The sequence below is a fragment of the Oreochromis niloticus genome, linkage group LG19 (assembly GCF_001858045.2).
Source record: "Oreochromis niloticus isolate F11D_XX linkage group LG19, O_niloticus_UMD_NMBU, whole genome shotgun sequence".
NCBI lineage: Eukaryota > Metazoa > Chordata > Actinopteri > Cichliformes > Cichlidae > Oreochromis > Oreochromis niloticus.
This window is the reverse complement of record NC_031983.2, coordinates 8081666-8100447: the sequence shown is the minus strand read 5'-3', so window position 1 is coordinate 8100447 and position 18782 is coordinate 8081666. Positions and strand designations below refer to the sequence as shown.

General features: G+C 40.1%; 1 protein-coding gene across 2 annotated transcripts; it reads left to right on the top strand.

Moving 5' to 3' along the window:
• Positions 1–3864: 3864 nt before the first annotated feature.
• cdc25b (cell division cycle 25B) lies at positions 3865–11028 on the top strand. 2 transcript variants are annotated; one of them, XM_005453364.4, is made up of 15 exons: positions 3865–4403; positions 4578–4660; positions 5045–5096; positions 6268–6309; positions 6420–6453; positions 6671–6799; positions 6969–7088; positions 7203–7337; positions 7438–7521; positions 7768–7956; positions 8464–8568; positions 8659–8721; positions 8816–8914; positions 9429–9674; positions 9863–11028. In XM_005453364.4, the coding sequence occupies exons 1-15, from the start codon at positions 4204–4206 to the stop codon at positions 10001–10003; spliced, it is 1722 nt and encodes a 573-aa protein (XP_005453421.1). In that variant the 5' UTR covers positions 3865–4203; the 3' UTR covers positions 10004–11028. The 2 variants fall into 2 exon arrangements, with proteins under 2 accessions (XP_005453421.1, XP_003447888.1); XM_003447840.5 differs by having other exon boundaries at positions 3867–4403; positions 7438–7515.
• The last annotated feature ends 7754 nt before the right edge of the window (positions 11029–18782 follow it).

Sequence of the window (18782 nt, the reverse complement as noted above, 5' to 3'; positions counted from 1 at the left end):
ATTATTAGCAGCTACCAGAGACGTTGTTTTGTGAGCAGTCTTCCATGTTAATTACCCTCTGGTGTCATCAGCCTGAGGTGGTAAGCTGTCTCCTCTGTCCACATGACAGTCTGAGTGCTCTGCCACTGTGCTAATGGCCTGTTTGAACTAGTGTGAATGTAAATGCTCCTTCCAGGATTCATTTCCAGATAAGACAAATTCAAATGCGTACCTAAGTGTCCAATCAACCGCTCCAGCTTTTATCAGCTCTTAACCTCTGCTGAGGTTGTCTGCTAGTTGTCAAAGCCCCCTTAATTAATAGTTAAAAATAACTAGGTGCTCCCAAATATTCCATATAATATAAAGGTACTTCCTGTAAACTCACTTCCTGTAGTAATAGAAATGTTTCAGTGATCCACTGGTGCTACTGCGTTGCGTTGTGATACTTAATTTAAGTTCATTTTGCTGGGAGTATCTGCGATGCATTTGTGGGCCACGTTTTTATAGCCAAAATGCAGTTTCACACAGTGACAAGTCTAAACTCCCCGGTGCCTTTGGCAAGAGATCTGTCAAACTCCACGAGCTTCTGTAGTCAAATTCAGAAGTTTTTCACAAAGACCACCTTGAAAGTCCAGTTTCACACCTATGAGACTACAAGGTGTGTGTGCGTGTGTGTGTGTGTGTCTCTCTCTGTGTCTCAGCTCCCTTGTAGTTACACATCTGCAGAGGGGGTTGAAAAGAGTGCAGATGGTTTAGTCGGGGGACAATTGGTGGAAAAGCACTGATGAACGTCACACTTGCAGGATTCCACAGTAACACAGACAGCTGCCCACAGATAACAGCCTGCTAACTGATCTGACTGATTCACTTTGTACATTATGGTGCAAAAACTACACAGCAGCATGCTTTGCATAATGCCATTGCCCTTGCAGTGATATTTAAAGCTGTATTGACTTGGTGTACTGCAATCATAAGTGTAGGTGATTTGCAGCAAATTGGATGGAGCACAAAACCAGAGACAATAAGGAAAACATAGTAGTCTTAGACATTATCACTCCCCGACACACCGATTCACTTGTGATGCGTAATGGGTATCGCAATAGGCAGAAGTTAAACACAACTACAGCGCAGATGTGTTGCAGTTGTGTTTAATGATAGGTGAACATATTTAGAGACAAGCAAAAAGGAGATGTACAAACTTTATTTAATTAAGTAAAAGTGGTAAAAACAAAAGACAGAAAATTTGGCTCAGAGATTGGTTTGAGTACTGAATGCTCAGTAGTGTTGTTATTTTGACTGACTGTGTGTGTGATCTGAAATTGTTGTGTGGTTTTGAAATAGATAAGAACAGTTTTGAGGCATTTGAGTGGTTTTGCCGAACGAGTCGGACGTTTTGCAAATGTTTGTGTATGTGGATGTGTATCTTTGCAATTAGGAATGAACTGTAGCCTGGTATGATCAGAAGCTCAGAAAGTGTAATCATAGCTAACTTTGGGAAAATGTAATACTTCTGGCCAATTCTACCCTCCTACGTGTGCTTCTTTTGCAATTGCAACATGTGTTACATGTTGCAATTTTTCTGTATTTGGTTACATTTCACTTATTTAAAGTAACAACAAATACATAAACTGATGTCAGCATTATTTCTTTAAAGTGTGAAGGAAAATGTATTCTCATAAATCCAAAAACTCAACATGTTTATGCAATCGGATTACTTGAATGATATAGAGTCTTGTTTTCAGTAGAATGATTCTCAGCAATCTCAGTCTTATTTGCATGTTTGTGCAGCTGAGGTTGTGGTGGGAGTGCACCAGCACTATCAAGTGGGAGCAGTAGTTTTGATGGGGGTTCATTTGGGATGATTCACCTTCCCTCTCCCACCTTTTGTCTCCCTTTTTCACTCGCTGGGTGTGGAGCCTTGGGTCGTATCTCTGTGCTCACACCTCTCCAAAGAAAGTTCATTTACATTTCAGATTGCAGTTACAAGGATACTTTAGCTGAGCGAAGTCCAGTGAACAGTGATTAAAACCAGAAGGTCACAGGGTCAACACACCGACTTTGCTTACATTTGCTGAAAATGTTAGCCGAGGATCTTCTCACTGAAATACCAAATCACTGTTGTCATGTTAAAATGAGTGATAAGATATCAGATTTTCAATTATACACAACTGCTCCCTTAGCTTTGTGAATGCAATCAAAATGTGGGAAACCTGGGCTGCTGGTGGAAGAAGTTTCGTAATGAATCATGCAGAGATGGATGAAAGCAAAAAATAAAGCCTGACATTAACCTCAGGCAGAATACTGATGTGGTTTTACAAACATCTGTCTGGTTTTGTCGGTTGGACAACTTCAATTGTCTGGTTGAACTAGTTGCAGGAAGGTGTGTGCCTTTCAGTTCGAGATATGGCAGCATATCAGTCAACAGCGAGCATGTACAAACTTTATGACTGGTAGCCCACTGCACATAGGAGATTGGGATAAGCATAAAAGGAAATAAAAAAGTCTGTGCTGAAACCAGCTAGAACCAGAACCTACGTAATAACCTGCCGTACAAATACAGAAACCATAAACCATTTACATTTTTTGCAGTTTATAATATCATTACATTGTACAGTTAAAAGTACATGCTTTAAATTGAAACAGATGTGTGGTAAACTATATTGTCCAGCAGCATGAAAATGGGTTCATTCTATTTGAGATGCTTTCTAAAACATTTAGTTGTAATTTTAGGAGAAAGGCTGTGATGTTTCATTTCAAATAACATGAACTTCAACCTAACAACTCCCATATCACCTCACAGCATTCACAGTCAACAAGGAGCATTCGTTAGAACATGAGTTCTATTTCCTCATCTAATCAATAAAATGTTGCATGCATTTAACATGATTTCGGAAAGAAAAGCACAAGAGAAAGAACGTGGTGTTACATGTTCGCCCTGTGAGGAGCTGATTTCTTTGACTGACTCACTCTGTGTGGGTGCTGGTTTAGCTTGTCTGCCATTAAGCACGCACACAATCAGTGTTACAATGGGATTTACCAAATTTTTGTGCAGCGCAGTCCTCTGAAAGGAACAACCTGTGGTTCATCTGTAAGATTTATGTAACATATTTGGGCCTTTTATGCTTAACTATTATTGAAGTATTGTACTTGTAATTTGTTTTTCCATTTGCTTTTCAATTCTTCTTCACTGCCTTTTGAAGAACAATGGATATCTGTTTTCTCTATTTGACAAGTTTGTTACACACACACAACCAAAAACACCCATTTGAAGCATTTTTGTAATCTCTGCAACTGATTTCATGTTTTAAACCTAACGTTGATAATGCTTTGTACTTAAAATCATGCATTTTTATGCTTTTTACTTTGTGTCTTTCACTTAAAAAGTACTTTGATATGTCTGCCTTCACTAGATATATTCATGAAATATGAGGGAGAACATTTTGTTTCAGCTTGTACTTGAGGTTAGATTATTATTGATGCCCTTAATCGTAGATTTGAGTACAGGTTTGCAAAAACGGGCATTTTGTTTGAAAGACTGTCCATTGTTGTTCAAAATATTCAAAGTTCCCTATCAAATCCATCATTTACAGTTAAGTAAATCTTAATCCACAAATTGAAAAACAAATAAAACACTCTGAAGACATGTTTCTCTGGGTGTAAATAAATAATAAAAATAAAAAAATTCAAATTTCTTCTCAGAACAAAAGAATTGCGAGGAAAAAAAGATGAATATTGTGTCATATCCTCCTCCTTTTTTCCCTCATCCGGTGAGGGGACAACAGCGTAGGCACTTTCGCGCTCTGATTGGTTGTCCAGATGTAAAAACGTCGCTGATTGGCTCACATGTTGCCGCTTCTGAGCTTCTATTTTGAACATAAATACGAGCAGCCTCTCAGTCTTTTTCTCACAAATCAGGGGTTGTCAGAGAGGAGGTACCTTGTGCTGTAACTCTCTGGCATAAACAACAGCTATGTGGCTTTAGTAATTTGGAAAGACCAAATCTAGGTTTTACACCTCACGGAACCACCGTCTACCTTACGACCGGTGTTTTGCTTCGTATTTTTGGAAATGTAATCTCAATTCAGCCTAGCTAGCTGATTAGCTTCCGGGTTAGCTCGAAATTTGGACCGTCTTGCTTTCTCCGACTCAAAATTCAAACCAAATCTATCATACAGCAGTACTCCCGCGTGACTTTTGCGCAGATTGGACAGCGAAAAAAGCAACATGGAATCTTTTTTCAGCAGGATTAGTCCTGTTAAGACGAACAGGCCCGACCGGATCCCCGAGCTTTCCTTGCTCTCTCTGCCTGAGCACAGCACTAAGACCTCGCACTGCAGGAATCTGTTTTCCCCTGGACCCACGGCTGTCCTGTCTCCTGTCACCAATTTGGCTATGGACATGAACAATCTAGCTGGACTCGGAAGGTACTAAAAAGACGTTTTTATTTATTAATTATTTTCATGTAACTGCAGTTCCTGTTTTTCAGACCATTAACTACCCTGTCATTTGTTTATTCCTTTTGATCGGTTTTTGCAATGCACAATACGTTTTGGTCTTGACATTAAGGGAATTTTTCTGTTTCTTTCTTTGTCATGCAGCCAATGTGATACCCCGAAAAGGAGAAAGCATGCACCCCTCGAGAAGGTTCCCTCCTTTGCCTCTGACGTCTCATCTGATGCTGGTGAGACCCCGTTAAAGCTATTGTCTGTGCTAATTGATGCTATAAGGCCAAATGTTCATGGACTGAATTTGATTTCAGCCACAAGATTTGATGCGGTTATGAGAAATGTAGTATCATTATTATTATTATTATTATTTATTTATTTTAGCTCCAGTACTATTTTATGTATTGTAATTTGCCAGTTACGGCTCAAATATATCAAGTGTAGTCTTTATTTATTCTTTTTTTTTTATTTATTTGAAATTCAAGTCTTCTAATGTATAGTCCTTACTCCACCAGACAGCTCGCCTATGCACTGTAATATGAGAAGTGTGTGTGTGTGTGTGTGTGTATACATGTGGCAGGTCAGTATCATCTATTAATGACACATATCTCTTCCTTCAGGCCTGGGCATGGATCTCCCCAGCCCACTAGATGCCATCGAAGTAGAAGACACGTAAGTTACACTATCCTCCTTCTGACTATTGTTATCAGCCTTTGAGCAGTGAGTCTCTCCTTACCCTTTTGCCCCTTCACCCGACCCTCCACCCCCACCCCAGCGCTTGGGTTCAGCAGTGCTAAGCACATTTACCATCTGAGGGATTAATATTTCTGCCGTTGACTTTAAGACGATGGCCTCGCTCCTTTTTCTTAGACAAAGCAGATTAGCTGATACACCATGTGAGCTTTACTTTCTAAACCAATGTAGTGTGACATATTATGGAATTAACTTAATAGTTAAATATTGCAATTTTGTAGGTGGGAAGTAATACAACTGGGACAATATGCTCCATAAAATCAGTTGGAAACTCTAGTGCTGCTCACTGAAAATACTGTTGCACTTGTGCTCAGCGTTGTTATCTTGATCAGTTTGTTAGCATACCCTCAGCTGCCTAATCTTGGGTGGCCCTTTTCCTTATTCTTAGTTGGGTGAGTCTGCCCTGCAGACATCTGCCGAGGTCTGATGTGAGTTCTTTTGCAGCAGTTGGTGCTCAAGACTTCATTCACCTCCTTTTACAGCTGTTAGGTTGCTAGGAGTTTTCCATGATGGGGGAGGATGTGGCGTGCGTGCTCTGGTTTGATAACCCACCCCCTCTGAGCTTTGGCACACTCTTCCACTGCAGCCTTGTTTCAATAGGGAAAGGAGGGCTGGAGTTTCTCTGCATCAGCTATTGAAATCAGGGCACCCCCAGAGAACAGCTGCCCTCCCCTCTTGTGGTCTGCACTGAATGGGACACGCTCCCCCCTCAACAAACAAAAGAGCTCTTGCAGAAAGGGGGCTTGGCAGCACTGGCTCCAGCAGGCATATGGTAGATTAGCTGATTTCCGCATCCCTTCCCCTGACCTCCCTCCCACCCCCTGAGCTCTCAGGCCCACTTATTTAGCATACAGGTGGGCTGTACTCCCAATGCAAAGAGTACATCTTGCCTCCATGCATTCACCCAACTTCCTCAAGTCCAACCGTTCCCCTCGGTGTCTGAATAGAGTCCCAGATTCTTTGTAGTTTATGAGCATGCAATGACTGACAGTTGAGGCCTTCCTAGTCTCGTTTCTTAGCAGATCTTATTGCAAGAATATATTAGTTTTTGTAATTTTTGAAGCATTCCTTACTCTTCTTTCTGTTACAGATTTGAAAAAGCCATTCGAGAGTCAAGCAGAGTTGTCAATGAGTAAGTTTTGTACCTGGTATTATTTGCCCCCCATAAAAGCAACATTGCTTTTTTTTTTTCTTTTTTTTTTATTGACTGCAATTCTTTTCTCTGCCATCTGTTGATTATAGGAGAATGCCAATTCGAAGAATCAACTCATTGCCCGTAAGTATTTTACAGCCTTGTGTATTATGCGTACGCATATTTTCTGTTATCTCTGGGGATAACAGATAATATGTCCTGTTGTAGTTGTTATTTTGGCTCATGAATAGTATTTAATCTTGAAGAGGAGTTGACAATACATATAACTTAAACAAACAGAACAGTGGAGGAAAAGCCTGAACGCTTTGCTAACTGATTCCCTTTTATCCCCCCCCCTCAGCTCCAGCTCATGGGCTTCAGTCCAGCTCTGAAGGGACAGCAAAATGATCCAAACCGCTATGGAGTATTTGGTCAGCAACCTTCCCAAGTAACCACCTCTCAGCATGAGAATAAGGAGAACATGCCAGAGGTCAGTTGGATGGTTAGACCAAAATCATTTACTTAAGTCTCACTGCCTTAGAGCTAAGGTAATGCTAAATGAGCCGTGGAGACGGCATTTCATCATTTGGTTTAAAAACAGGATATTTGCATTTTATGTCAGTGAACGATGGTTTATTTATTTATTTATTTTATTTCAGGAAAGCTTTGAATTCAAGAAACCAACCAAACCTGCGTCACGGTGTCGTGGGCGATCCTTTAACAACGGGCAGTCAAAGGATACCTTTGCCTGCCGTCCCAGCTCTGCACCAGCCCTCATGGTATGTGAAGAATCTGTCTGCAAGTTAAAAAGGGGTGATCTGCTTCTAGAAAGATGCTGACTGTCTTTCTTTTTTTTTTTTTTCTTTTTTTTTTTTCCCTGTTTTTCTACAAAGCTTTCTTCACCTCCTCCGGTGCAGCAGCTTGACTTTCATGACTCCAGCCCCATGTTTCTGAGAAGTTCCTCCCTCACCTCCTCAAATGATGATGAAGACGATGGCTTTTTGGAAGTACTTGACGACAACATGGAGGTGAGTCCCTGCCGTTCATATATTTTTATGGATTAATTTTTTTTCTGCAATTCCTGTTTGTCAGACTTGATTTTTAACGTCACCCATTTGTTGTTTGCAGAATGACTCTGGGGTACCGATGGGCATGGCCAGCTTACTCACTGCCCCACTGGTGGCTGACCGTATAGGAGAAGACTCTGTAAGTGTGCGTACTTTAGGTGCAGTATGTAAAGTGTGTACCTGGTTTTCCCAGTAGCCACAGATGACTTGACCATCTTGACAATCAATTTACAACAAACACAATATGTCACAGCTTAGTATAAAGAATAGTCCTGGTGTATTTTGATACAATCACCCAGAATACATTTTGATGCTTTGCTGTCATAAGTTGTAGCACCTCACGCCAATGTGAGTTGACTTTAATATTTTACGTATTCTCGCATTTCTTTAGCCTGTGATTCGGTGCCGACCACGAAGCCTGTTTCGCTCTCCTTCGATGCCCAGTCCTGTTTCCCGTCCCTCTGTGAAGCGTGCTGACCGTCCCGGAGATGAGAATACACCCGTCAGGGTGAAGAGGCGGCGTAGCCTTGCAGGAACACAAGTAACCACCTTGGAACAAAACCCCGAATCCCCAAGAATGGTAAGGCCATACTGCTTTGGCCAACTTGCATCACTTTTGTTGTTGTGATAGTTGATACAAGTTAGTTGGATGACTTGGATTATTTTTAACATGATGGCCAATAACATGAGGAGCTGAGGTGAATGGGAGGAAGTAACAGCATCCTCTTTTAAATGAAAACAGAATGAAGTGCATGCATGCTGAGATTGATCTTCCAGCATTGCTCAGGTCTAAGCCACATGGTGCAAGACGAATGAAAACTGTCTTGTGTTACAAAAGTGTGCTGTCGAGCTTAAGTTCTTTTCTGATCGAAACATTTAAAACCAGTGATAACATAGAACTGCTGTTCTGAACACACAGCAATGATCTGTAGGCATGATTTAAAAAATCTCCACTGACCATCTGTCACCTGGCTTCTGAAGCATCCACTGAGGCTTACTGGCTATTGTTCCAGGCTTTGAAGCTTATCTTAAATTGCTTCATTTTCTCCTTGGCTACCTCAGTAAGTGTCCCCCCTCCTCTTTCCAGGGCTGCTCACTGTTCCAGAGGTCCAAGTCCTTCTGCCAGGCAGAGATTGAAAAGCTGCTGGACAGTCAGGCTGGTTCTAATGAGCTAATAGGCGATTTCACCAAGGTAAGGAAGGATGAAAACTCTTCTGTGTGCTTGTTAGTTAGTTAGTTGCTTGAAAAAGTGGAATAACACTCGAATCCTTTCGTCTCTTAGCCTTTCGTTCTACCCACAGTGGATGGAAAACACCAAGACCTCAAATACATTACCTCAGACATGGTGAGTAGACGTACTGTGTCAAAGCTCTCAGTCCCGTCACAGTAATCAATGCTGCTTTTGAAAACATTAAAAGTATGTTCTGTGTGGTCTTCAGATGGTGGCAGCTCTCACTGGCCAGTTTGATCATGTAGTTGAACAAGTCATCGTCATTGACTGCCGCTATCCTTATGAGTTTGAAGGAGGACATATCAAGGTGAGTCAGTGACAGACATCGCAGTATACAAAAAACTCGATTGTTTCCTAATTTCTGTTGAAAAATCGCACAGAACGATGTGAAAATCTGTGATGGGATGTGACGGATGTTTTCAGTAACAACTGTAGCTGAAAACATGACAGAATGCTGAGTTCAGTTAATCATGAATGTGCTTCAGTTGTTGTATTTTACATTTATGTATTTTTATATTTGAGTAAACATCTCAGACTTAAGTATTGAAACTACGCCGTATTTATTTGTATAGTCTTTCCTAGTAAACTTCTAATAAATATGAGGAGTTGTGACATTTCTTCTCTGCAATATTATCCTTAATTTACTAACTTAACTTCCTACTTAATTTAGATAATGCTTCAAAATAAGTACACTTTGATGTCACGTGACCATTAAAAAAAGTCAACCATCAAATCAGATGATTTTAAAACTGCTTAATTAGACTTCTCTGTAGGTGATCCATTCCTGAGCTCTAAAAGTGAAGTATTTGTTGTTGTTCCAGGGAGCGCTAAACCTACACCAGGAGGAACAGGTGAAGGATTTCCTCCTCAAGAACCCGATTGTCCCATCCAGCCCAGACAAGCGAATCGTCATCATCTTCCACTGCGAGTTCTCCTCGGAGCGCGGCCCCCGAATGTGCCGCTTCGTCAGAGAGCAAGACCGCGCCATGAACGAGTATCCCAAACTTCACTACCCCGAGCTATACATCCTCAAGGGCGGCTACAAAGACTTCTTCCCTCATTTTCAGGTTGGTTTTGATTGATTCTCAATGAGTGAAATATAAATGCAGGTGAGGCCTTGTGTATCTGGAACATAATGCTTCAATTTTAGTCAAAAGAACTGCATGCTCACGTTTTAGCATATCAGTTATCACAGACCCACATGAATCTCGGTTGTTCAGTGCTCTGAATCCTCTCATCTCGTTCTCTTCTGCAGAAACAATGTGAACCTCAGTCTTACCGACCCATGCACCACGAGGATTTCAAAGAGGACCTGAGGAAGTGCCGCCTCAAGAGTCGCACCTGGGCCGGAGAGCGCAGTAAGAGGGAGATGTACGGACGACTGAAGAAGCTGTGAGCACATCCTCATCTTCCCAATCTCCCGCTAAAACACACTGCCTCTCCATGAAACGGACTCAGTACAACCTCCTCATGTTTCTAACGTCTCACTCTAACAAAGGAGAAATGCCTTCTGTGATTGCACCAGCAGAAAAAGGGATTTTTAAATTCCCCACAAGTTTCATTTATAGCCAATTTAGTTATTTATGCAAGTTAAAGAGGGAAGGATGTGAAATGACGAATCCTTGATCCTTGAAGAAATCAGCAGTGCAGTGAACAGATTTTATAAAGGTGATTTGAAACAACTTGTATTTTTAACAAAACAAACCACTAGGACCTACTGCCTGTTTTTTACCTTTCCTTTTTTATTTCTTTTTTTTTTTTTTTTTTTATAATATAAGCTGGCATTAATGATATACAATATACAAACAGACCACACTGCCAGGACTTTGTCTTTCAGTCCCCCCACTGGATTTTTTCTTTTAATGTCATGTACCACATTATTTCAGCACTTAATTTAAAAAAAAAAAAAAAGAAAACCTTGAAATGGAGAGGTGTCCCATCCCAAGATTTTTTTTTTTATATATATATTTACACAACTTTTTTTTTTTTTTTTTTTTTTTTTTAAGAATGATTTATTGAGTATTCTTTGAAGTGTGCGTTTCTCCAGGCATTCCAAAATGCAAATTGGATATTTAATGATAACATGTAAAAGCACAAGGTTAATGCAGAGCTTTGCCCCCATCACCACCACCTACATCTGTTGCAATAATAATTTTCCTCAGAAGATACCAAAGCAAACAAAGCTACCTGTTTACTTTGCAGTGAGATTTCTCTGATGCTGCAGGTCAGCAAGTGTGGACAGTTTTCTGTCTAATAAGAAGTCTTTTGTTTCGCTTTGACACCTTTTAAAATCCAGAGAAAACTGTCTAACCCTCTGCCGAGCTAATAATGTTGGTTTATAATGAGTAGGGTGCTTTTGGTATTTTGGTTCAGGCTCGCGGGGGAGCTGCTGAAATAAAGATCTGATGTGCATTGAAATGAGATGAATAGTAGCCTCTTCTTTCTGTGAGTGTTTTATCACGCAGGATTTTAAAATTATATTTCTTTGCAAGTAGTTTGTGAATGAATAATACTTTTAAAAATAAACTTAAAATTCTTTAAAAATGGTTTGTCAGAGTTATTCAATAAAATCAGGTTTAAGTTGAGCTTGACAAACTTGAACCTTTATGGTGCTGGCAAGACGATCAAAGATTGAAAGTGTTGAACTCTAATGGCCACAGCTCACTCACTGGCTTCACGATTGCCACGTCTTTGAGCTGAAACCAGCTGTTCTATAAGAAAGTCTCAATGTACAGCGTGTATGTCCTGCTAAGGAGTTGAGTTGGTTTGGCAAGCTATGAATATGAATACTTAGATATATCTATGAACTGAGTCCTTATTTTATCTCAGTCTTTAATAAGGCCTAGATTTAAAAATATACAAAAGGCTCAATAGATCAATACTTTAATGCAATTCTCAGCCTTTGATGCATTTCAATATACATTATATGTGAGTGTAGTCAGTTTATTACCCTGCTAATTGACTGCTTTCTTTGAAAAGGCAGCAGGTTTCCTGTCAATAATTAACAGTAATTTAAGTGACTTATAAAGTAAGAGCCTTCACTTATTTCTGAGCCTCCTATGGGAATGTTTTTTGCTCTTACAAGTCACCTTTTTTTTTGGTTGCCCAGAGGGAGTCTTCCCCCGACTATTTTTCTGATTAGTGTTGAAAATCAATGACCAGTTCAAAGTAAAGTCACTTTAGCATGCGTGTATCTCACACCTTATTTATTGATATACATGCTATGTGTTAACAGGGCCACTATTCTTATTTCCTCTTATTCTTGTCTCAGGGTTAACTTTAGTCTTAAATACACAGAGTACAAAACTACGTTAAAGAAAAATACTGATTTTGTATATTAATATTGACCAAGATGTGATATTGAAATTTCATTCGAGTTGAAACAGTGAGTTGTTTCTGATTAATAAAGTGATTTATAATGTAAGAAATGCTCTCTTGATAGCTGCACGAATCACATAGGAGCCTCTAAACAAGATTTGTTTTTGTAATTTTTTTCACTGTTTTCTGGCAAAAACTAACTGTAGGAAAGAACTGACAGACCAGTTTAAAGAAACATTATTCATATTCCATGATATATACATTATTTGTACACATCCTGGACCTAAACTTCCTTCAGCTTTCAGTCCGAGTTCACCCAAAGCCAGTTTTCCACATTTGATCTCTAAGAATAGCCCGTCTGCCGTTTTGTTTAGCATGCCTGCTCTGCATGGTGAAGGATTTCTTTCCACAGACAGCTTCCTGTTTTTTCAAATTTTCCCTCTCGAGTCGGCCGTGGGAGTGGCCTCTCCTTTCAAGCACGTGTCCACGCATACAAACGCATTCCTCTCTGTGAACGCAGTACCTGGCAGCTTGACGTGTCCTGACATGAGGTTAACTGTCCTGTTACAGGACAAGGAACGGAGGGAAAATATCACAGTCACCACGTGCTGAAAACATGTGACATGAAGGAGGGGAGGTTGTAAAAGCACAAGCCTGCTGGCACCTCACCAAAGTTTGAAATCAGACAGTTTCCCAATGGCCATGTGGCTGTGGGAACGAAAGGGCAAGGCTTTGTTTGCATTCCAGTGAGTGAAGTCTAACTTATTTACAGCCAATGGCAAATTGCTGAAACTAATGTCTGTTGGTTGAATTGTGCAACTGAAGCTGCTTTAAGTCTCTCCTAAATCCTCTTTAAAAAAATGACTGACAGCAGCACTAAAAAGCAAACACTACACAGCTTAATAAAAGACTATTTAGCTTCCACAGTCTTTACACATACTGGTCCGTGAGTCTACAGTATCTTTCACCTTTTTTTGCAATTACCAGGCCAGCTGCTTAGATTTGAGAGGCCTCACACCTTTACACGAGGCATACATAATGCAACACTTGCGAGATCCTTTCAGTACAAGCTTCCCTTCTCCACCTCAATAGTCGGTTTTAAAATGTAGATGAGTCCTTGGCAGGTCCTCAAAAAGTAAACTGAGCCAGGTTTTACAATTAGACTCATCCAATTAGGAGATTCAAGAATTCAGCGAAGCAACAGTGGGACACTTAAACTGATTTCCATGAATGAATGCTGCATTACCGAGTGGCTTGTTCTCAAAGGTGTGCTTTGTTTGTCTGACGGCTTTCAAAAGCGTTAAATGAATGTAAACTGTATAAAATATAACAGAAACTATATCTTATGTGTAATGTTTTCCTTTCTTTCCCTCCCATAATAAAGGTCTCACTCCCTGTATAGTGGAGAAATCCCATATTACCATAGTGATAACAGTGTAGATTATGAAGACATACGTTTTCAGTCAAACTTAAGGCAGACATGCCCTAAAGGATACCTTCTGGGCACAACAGAGAATAAAATAAACAACATTTTCCATTCAGGAAGACTTAAAAACAGCAATTGAGTGTGTAAACTTTGAGGAAAGTGTCTCCTGGGGGCATGGCTCAAGTGAGCCCAGGGCTGTTTTCCCACTTCTTTTTGCAACAAAGGGAAATTCTGAATGCATGTTTAAGGCACTCACTTCACAGACCCACTACCTATACTTTGCGTATACAGTGTGTGACTCTCTGATGGTTGATGGTGTTTGATGACCTTTCATTAATTTGGTTTGGATTTAGTCAAATGACTAAATGTGGACCCTTGGTGGTGTGAAGCAATGTTCCTGTTAAATTAGTTTAATTAATTCAAATATGGCCAAAGACTGCTTGATCAGATGAAGATATGTAAAGACTTGACATGAGATAAAAAAAACATGCCAGCGCTCAGTAGAGCTGCCCTTAAAACCTCGCCACCCTTCCTGTTACTGTCTTTCCTTTTCTGCAAAGTCGATCAAAGGTGCCCTCAACAAACCTCCAGCCTGGGTGTCACCCATAAACCTCTGTTTGCTGCGCGACTCGATGACTGCCGACATTGTCAGTAAACTGACAAACCAGCCTGCAAATCAAAGGGTCGCACGGGCCAACAAGGGTGGTGAAATTCTGAAGCGTAACAGTGTGGTTTCAAGGAAAGGGTGGAGATTGTGGTTTTGTAAGGTGAAGTCAAAGTTTTTGAGGATTAGAAACTTCTTAATGTCTCACTCACAGTTCTGCTTTCTGCACACACACACACACACAATTTAAGAAGATTTCACCCTGCGCAGCAGACAAAATATTATTTATGTCACTCGCTGCATGTTGTCTTTAGCTTCCTTTAATTCAAAATCGCGGGTCTCGTCATTATTGGTCCATATGACTGGCTGATTGCCATTGCCATCACCCACATCCTGTTGTTCTTCATATTCAGCTGGGTTTTATTTCATCACAAGGAAATGTGACTCATAGGTCAAAAACACCGAAACGTGTTCTGACTTTTTTTTGTGGTGATCTCGACACAAGTTTCTGCACTTCAGTCACGCTCGCTGCTTTTGCTTTGCTGTTTTCCTCCACGCTGAAAAAGCGATCCTCATCAAACAGCTGGTGTTTGAAGCTGAAATTTCACAATGACAGCATAATCTGCCTTCACTTTCACACTGACTGCTCTCAATGATTTTGTCTAATTATTACCTGCAGAGATCTCCACCCTTTATTGCTGAGGAGCAATGTGTGCAAACTGATTTGGGTAGATCATTACCTTATGTGTGTGTTGCAGAAATATTGCTCTCCTATGTCTATTTTGATGACAAGCTCCATAACAGTAGGCTGAAAATTCTCTCTTGGTTTCCGAGCATGAATCAAAACCAGACTTGAACTGAATCCAAAGTAGTCAGTGTTTAAAGCAGCAGAATCGTTTTAGTTCATGGGCCACTTGATCTCAAGTGGGACGCAAAAGTATTGGATCATTTTTCTTTTAGTCTCAAGATTTATATTGTGGAAACGTTCACATTTGATGAACCACCCATTCAGAAAAATTGATGACAAAAAGCTAATGAAGTCTTGAGAAAATAAATGCATCTTCAACGCTCTGACTAATTTTTTCCATGTTCAGTCATTTCACTGTCATCATAGAGAAATGCACCAGCCACGCAGTCGTACAGATTGAGCTCTTTGTTAGGCTTGTTCTTACGTTTGACACACTGGTCTAAAGAATAGTTAGTTATTAAGTTACATTCATTCGTTTCTTTTCTGTCTGAGAATAAGAAGAAAATGATTTTACCTGCACAACATTCATATTTTGACCAGTGATCTGCACATCTTAAAAGTACAGTCAGTTGTTTCTTAATGTTTTTAATAGAGTCAAAGAATGTTCTTCTCATAAATGTACAGTAATTGTTCCAACAAATTTATGCATTGGCATAACTTTGAATTGATCCATTAAAAATACACAGGAGTTGACACCAGTTTGTGGCAGCTGCCATGTTGCTCCGCCATCTTGAATACAATGGTCAAGATGGTCATCATGTTCCACCTAATCGTATCTTATGTATGCCTCTGGAGACTTGCAAAAGGCGGAGAAGAAGAGGATCTGGACAGCTCACGCTAGCTAGTATAAAAACAACAGCTGTTTATATTGTGCAAGCTAATGGAGTTTCCTAAAAATTACACTTTCCCTCTGATAAACAGTTTGATTACATTCTCACGTATGAGTAACTCGTATGGGTTTATTTGCAAAGTGTCCAAGTTCAATAATGTTATATTAACTTCAAAGTTCCCATTTTCTCTAACACCAGTTAACGCCGGCTAACTGAGTTTAATGGTGGCTAACAGCTAACAGGATATCTTCAACAACTGATCACTGTCTGTGCCATTGGACAGAAGTGAACATTGCTGACACATCAACTCGTATTGACTCGATTCCTTTTTCAAAGTTTTACAGCCTCTTAAAAAGTAAATAGATGTGAACGCCTCTCATCTGCATATCAACAGCTGAGGCAAACAGTGGCCTGCCCAGATAGCAAAAAGACTCCAGGGCAGATTTGGTCCAGAGTCACTTTACTGCCTGAGTACACTCACTAACGATTCGAAAGGTGTCTCTGAGATAAAAACATAGAATTCTGCTAAATATTTACACACAGGTTTGTATTTTCTGAGTTATTACTAAGTGTTATTATTATTAGAATATAGTGGGTACAAAAATATTTTTTACACTAACAGTACTGGGTCAATATGACATGCCTGTGTTGGTCAACATGGCAATTGACCAATCAGATTGTTGTGATCTCATAGTTTTGGAAAATGGTGATAAAAGAAAATGAAATGCCTCCATATTTATATAAAACTGTCTTCTGGAACAAATGGTAAGCTTCCCATGTGTGTTGACTGCAGTCTGCAATTTACAGACATGTAGTAGTAAGATTTTACACACTGATTTTAAGCTACAGTACAATATTGTCTGCTTATATGGAGACATTTCAAACAAAAAAAACTAATTTCTGTGTGGGGTTACAGAAAAAGATATGATCCATGATAGATAAGCTGTCTTTGTACAAATTTTTATTTATATATTTATCATAAGGACTTAGAAACAGTTATTCGTGCCTTTATTACTTTTTGGTTAGAATACTGTAACTCCTTATGTAAGGACTACCCAATTCCGCTCTTTCTCAGTTGTGGTTGGTTTACAACTCTGCTGCTTGACTTCTAACTGCCTGACAACACATCCCCCCTTTTTAGCTCAGTTGCACTGTCTACCTGTGAACATAGAGGTGCTTTTAAAATTTTATTATTTACTTTTAAAGCCCTCTGAGGATCAGCTCCACAATAGTTCACGGATGTTTTAAGCCCATATTTTGCCTCCAGGTTCCAGGTCACCGAGGTCATCCTCCAGCAACGTCTCTCAGTGTCCCCTTTTCGCCTAAAGCCTAAAAGCAACTGCATCTTAGTTTTTATAGCCCTCAGGCTCTGGAATAATTTGCCATCCCATATAAAAACCTGTCAAACAGGTGATTGTTTTTAAATCAAATCTGAAGACTGACTTTTATTTTTATTCACTTTGAGTTAAGTCTGAGGGGCCTCATGGTTTTTGTCAAGTCCATTGTGAATGTTTTATTACTGCTCATTTATGTCAGCTGCTGTTTGTATTCTTAGACGTTGTTTATGTAGTTATTTCTATTTGACTGGTGTTGTTTTATGTGAATTATGGTACTGGAGTGTAAATACATCTGCCTTAACTGGACAGAACTCCTGTTGTTTTAAATGTGCCATAGAAACAAAGGTGACTTGAGTGTCCTAGCTGAATAATGAAACAAGACAGCTTAATTTCAGGTTAAACCTGACTGAGGTAACTAAACCCAACTGCATTCCTAAAAGAAGAGTCAGGGTACCACTGAATTCAGGAAGATGAATCACCAAAATGTGAAGCTGATCGAAAGCAGCGAGAAGTCGTTGTATTCAATTCAATTCAATTTTATTTATGCAGCACCAAATCACAGCAACAGTCGCTCAAGGCGCTTTATATTGTAAGGTAGACCCTAAAATAATAAAACAGAGAAAACCCCAACAATCATATGACCCCCTATGAGCAAGCACTTTGGTGAAAGTGGGAAGGAAAAACTCCATTTTAATAGGAAGAAACCTCCAACAGAACCAGACTCAGGGAGGGGCGGGGCCATCTGCCACAACCGGCTGGAGAGAGGGGAGCAAGACAGGATAGAAGACATGCTGTGGAAGAGAGTCAGAGATGAACAATAACTAATGATTAAATGCAGAGAGGTGTATAAACACATTGTGAGTGGAAAGGCTGACTGAAGAAGAAAGGCTCAATGCATCATGGGAATCCCCCAGCAGCCTACACTTATTGTAGCATAACTAAGGGAGGATTCAGGGTCACCTGATCCAGCCCTAACTATAAACTTTAGCAAAAAGGAAAGTTTTAAACCTAATCTTAAAAGTAGAGATTGTGTCTGTCTTCCAAATCCAAACTGGAAGCTGTTTCCACAGAAGAGGGGCCTGAAAACTGAAGGCTCTGCCTCCCATTCTACTTTTGAAAACTCTAGGAACAACAAGTAAGCCTTCACTCTGAGCGCAGGGTGCTTTACTGGGATAATATGACGCTAAAAGATCTTTAACATATGACAGGGTCTCATCGTCATGTGAGAAGACGGATTTTTAAAAGGGTTTTTAAATGACATTCTGGATTTTACCTGGAGCCAATGAAGAGAAGCTAATATGGGAGAAATACAGTCCTTCTTTCTTGCCCATGTTACTTGTTTGCTGTGGCCTTTTGGATCAAAAGAAGGATTTCCAGGGAACTTTTACAACTGCCTGATGCTAAGGAGTCTAGTTTAGTCTAGCCTAGAAATCCCTAAAATACCTACTGAGATGTTTCATTCTAGACCAACGTGGTGAACTAACGTGAGTCCCTATTACCTAATAATAAAGCCAGACTGCTAGCAGCCTCATGATGCTACTCTCCAGCTGTTAGAGTTGTAATAATGACATACGGAGTTCTGAATGTCATAAAATCAGCGGTTCTTCTAACAAAATAAAATAAAATAAAATAAATCCTATGTAAAGCCAGAACTATCCCCAGGTCTTGTTACACTGTGTTTCAGTCACAGCAAGTAAGTTCAGGGCTGAGGGTGAAGAGGTTAACAGGATGGTGGAGTGAATGCTAACAAAGCAGAGTGAATGCTCTCTTTCTTCTTCACCACACACACAGACACATGCACACACACAGAGGAGGGCCTCTCAGTGTAAAGAAGCATGACCAGCAGCAGCTGTTGGATTACCAGCTGCCTCTGTTTATCTGCTGAGACCCCGAAACCCTCTGTTCTCACTCA

Coding starts and splice junctions, on each gene's coding strand:
- cdc25b (XM_005453364.4), top strand. CDS start 4,204: ATGGAATCTTTTTTCAGCAGGATTAGTCCTGTTAAGACGAACAGGCCC. Junction 4,404..4,577: donor AATCTAGCTGGACTCGGAAG/GTACTAAAAAGA, acceptor TTTGTCATGCAG/CCAATGTGATACCCCGAAAA. Junction 8,722..8,815: donor AATACATTACCTCAGACATG/GTGAGTAGACGT, acceptor TGTGGTCTTCAG/ATGGTGGCAGCTCTCACTGG.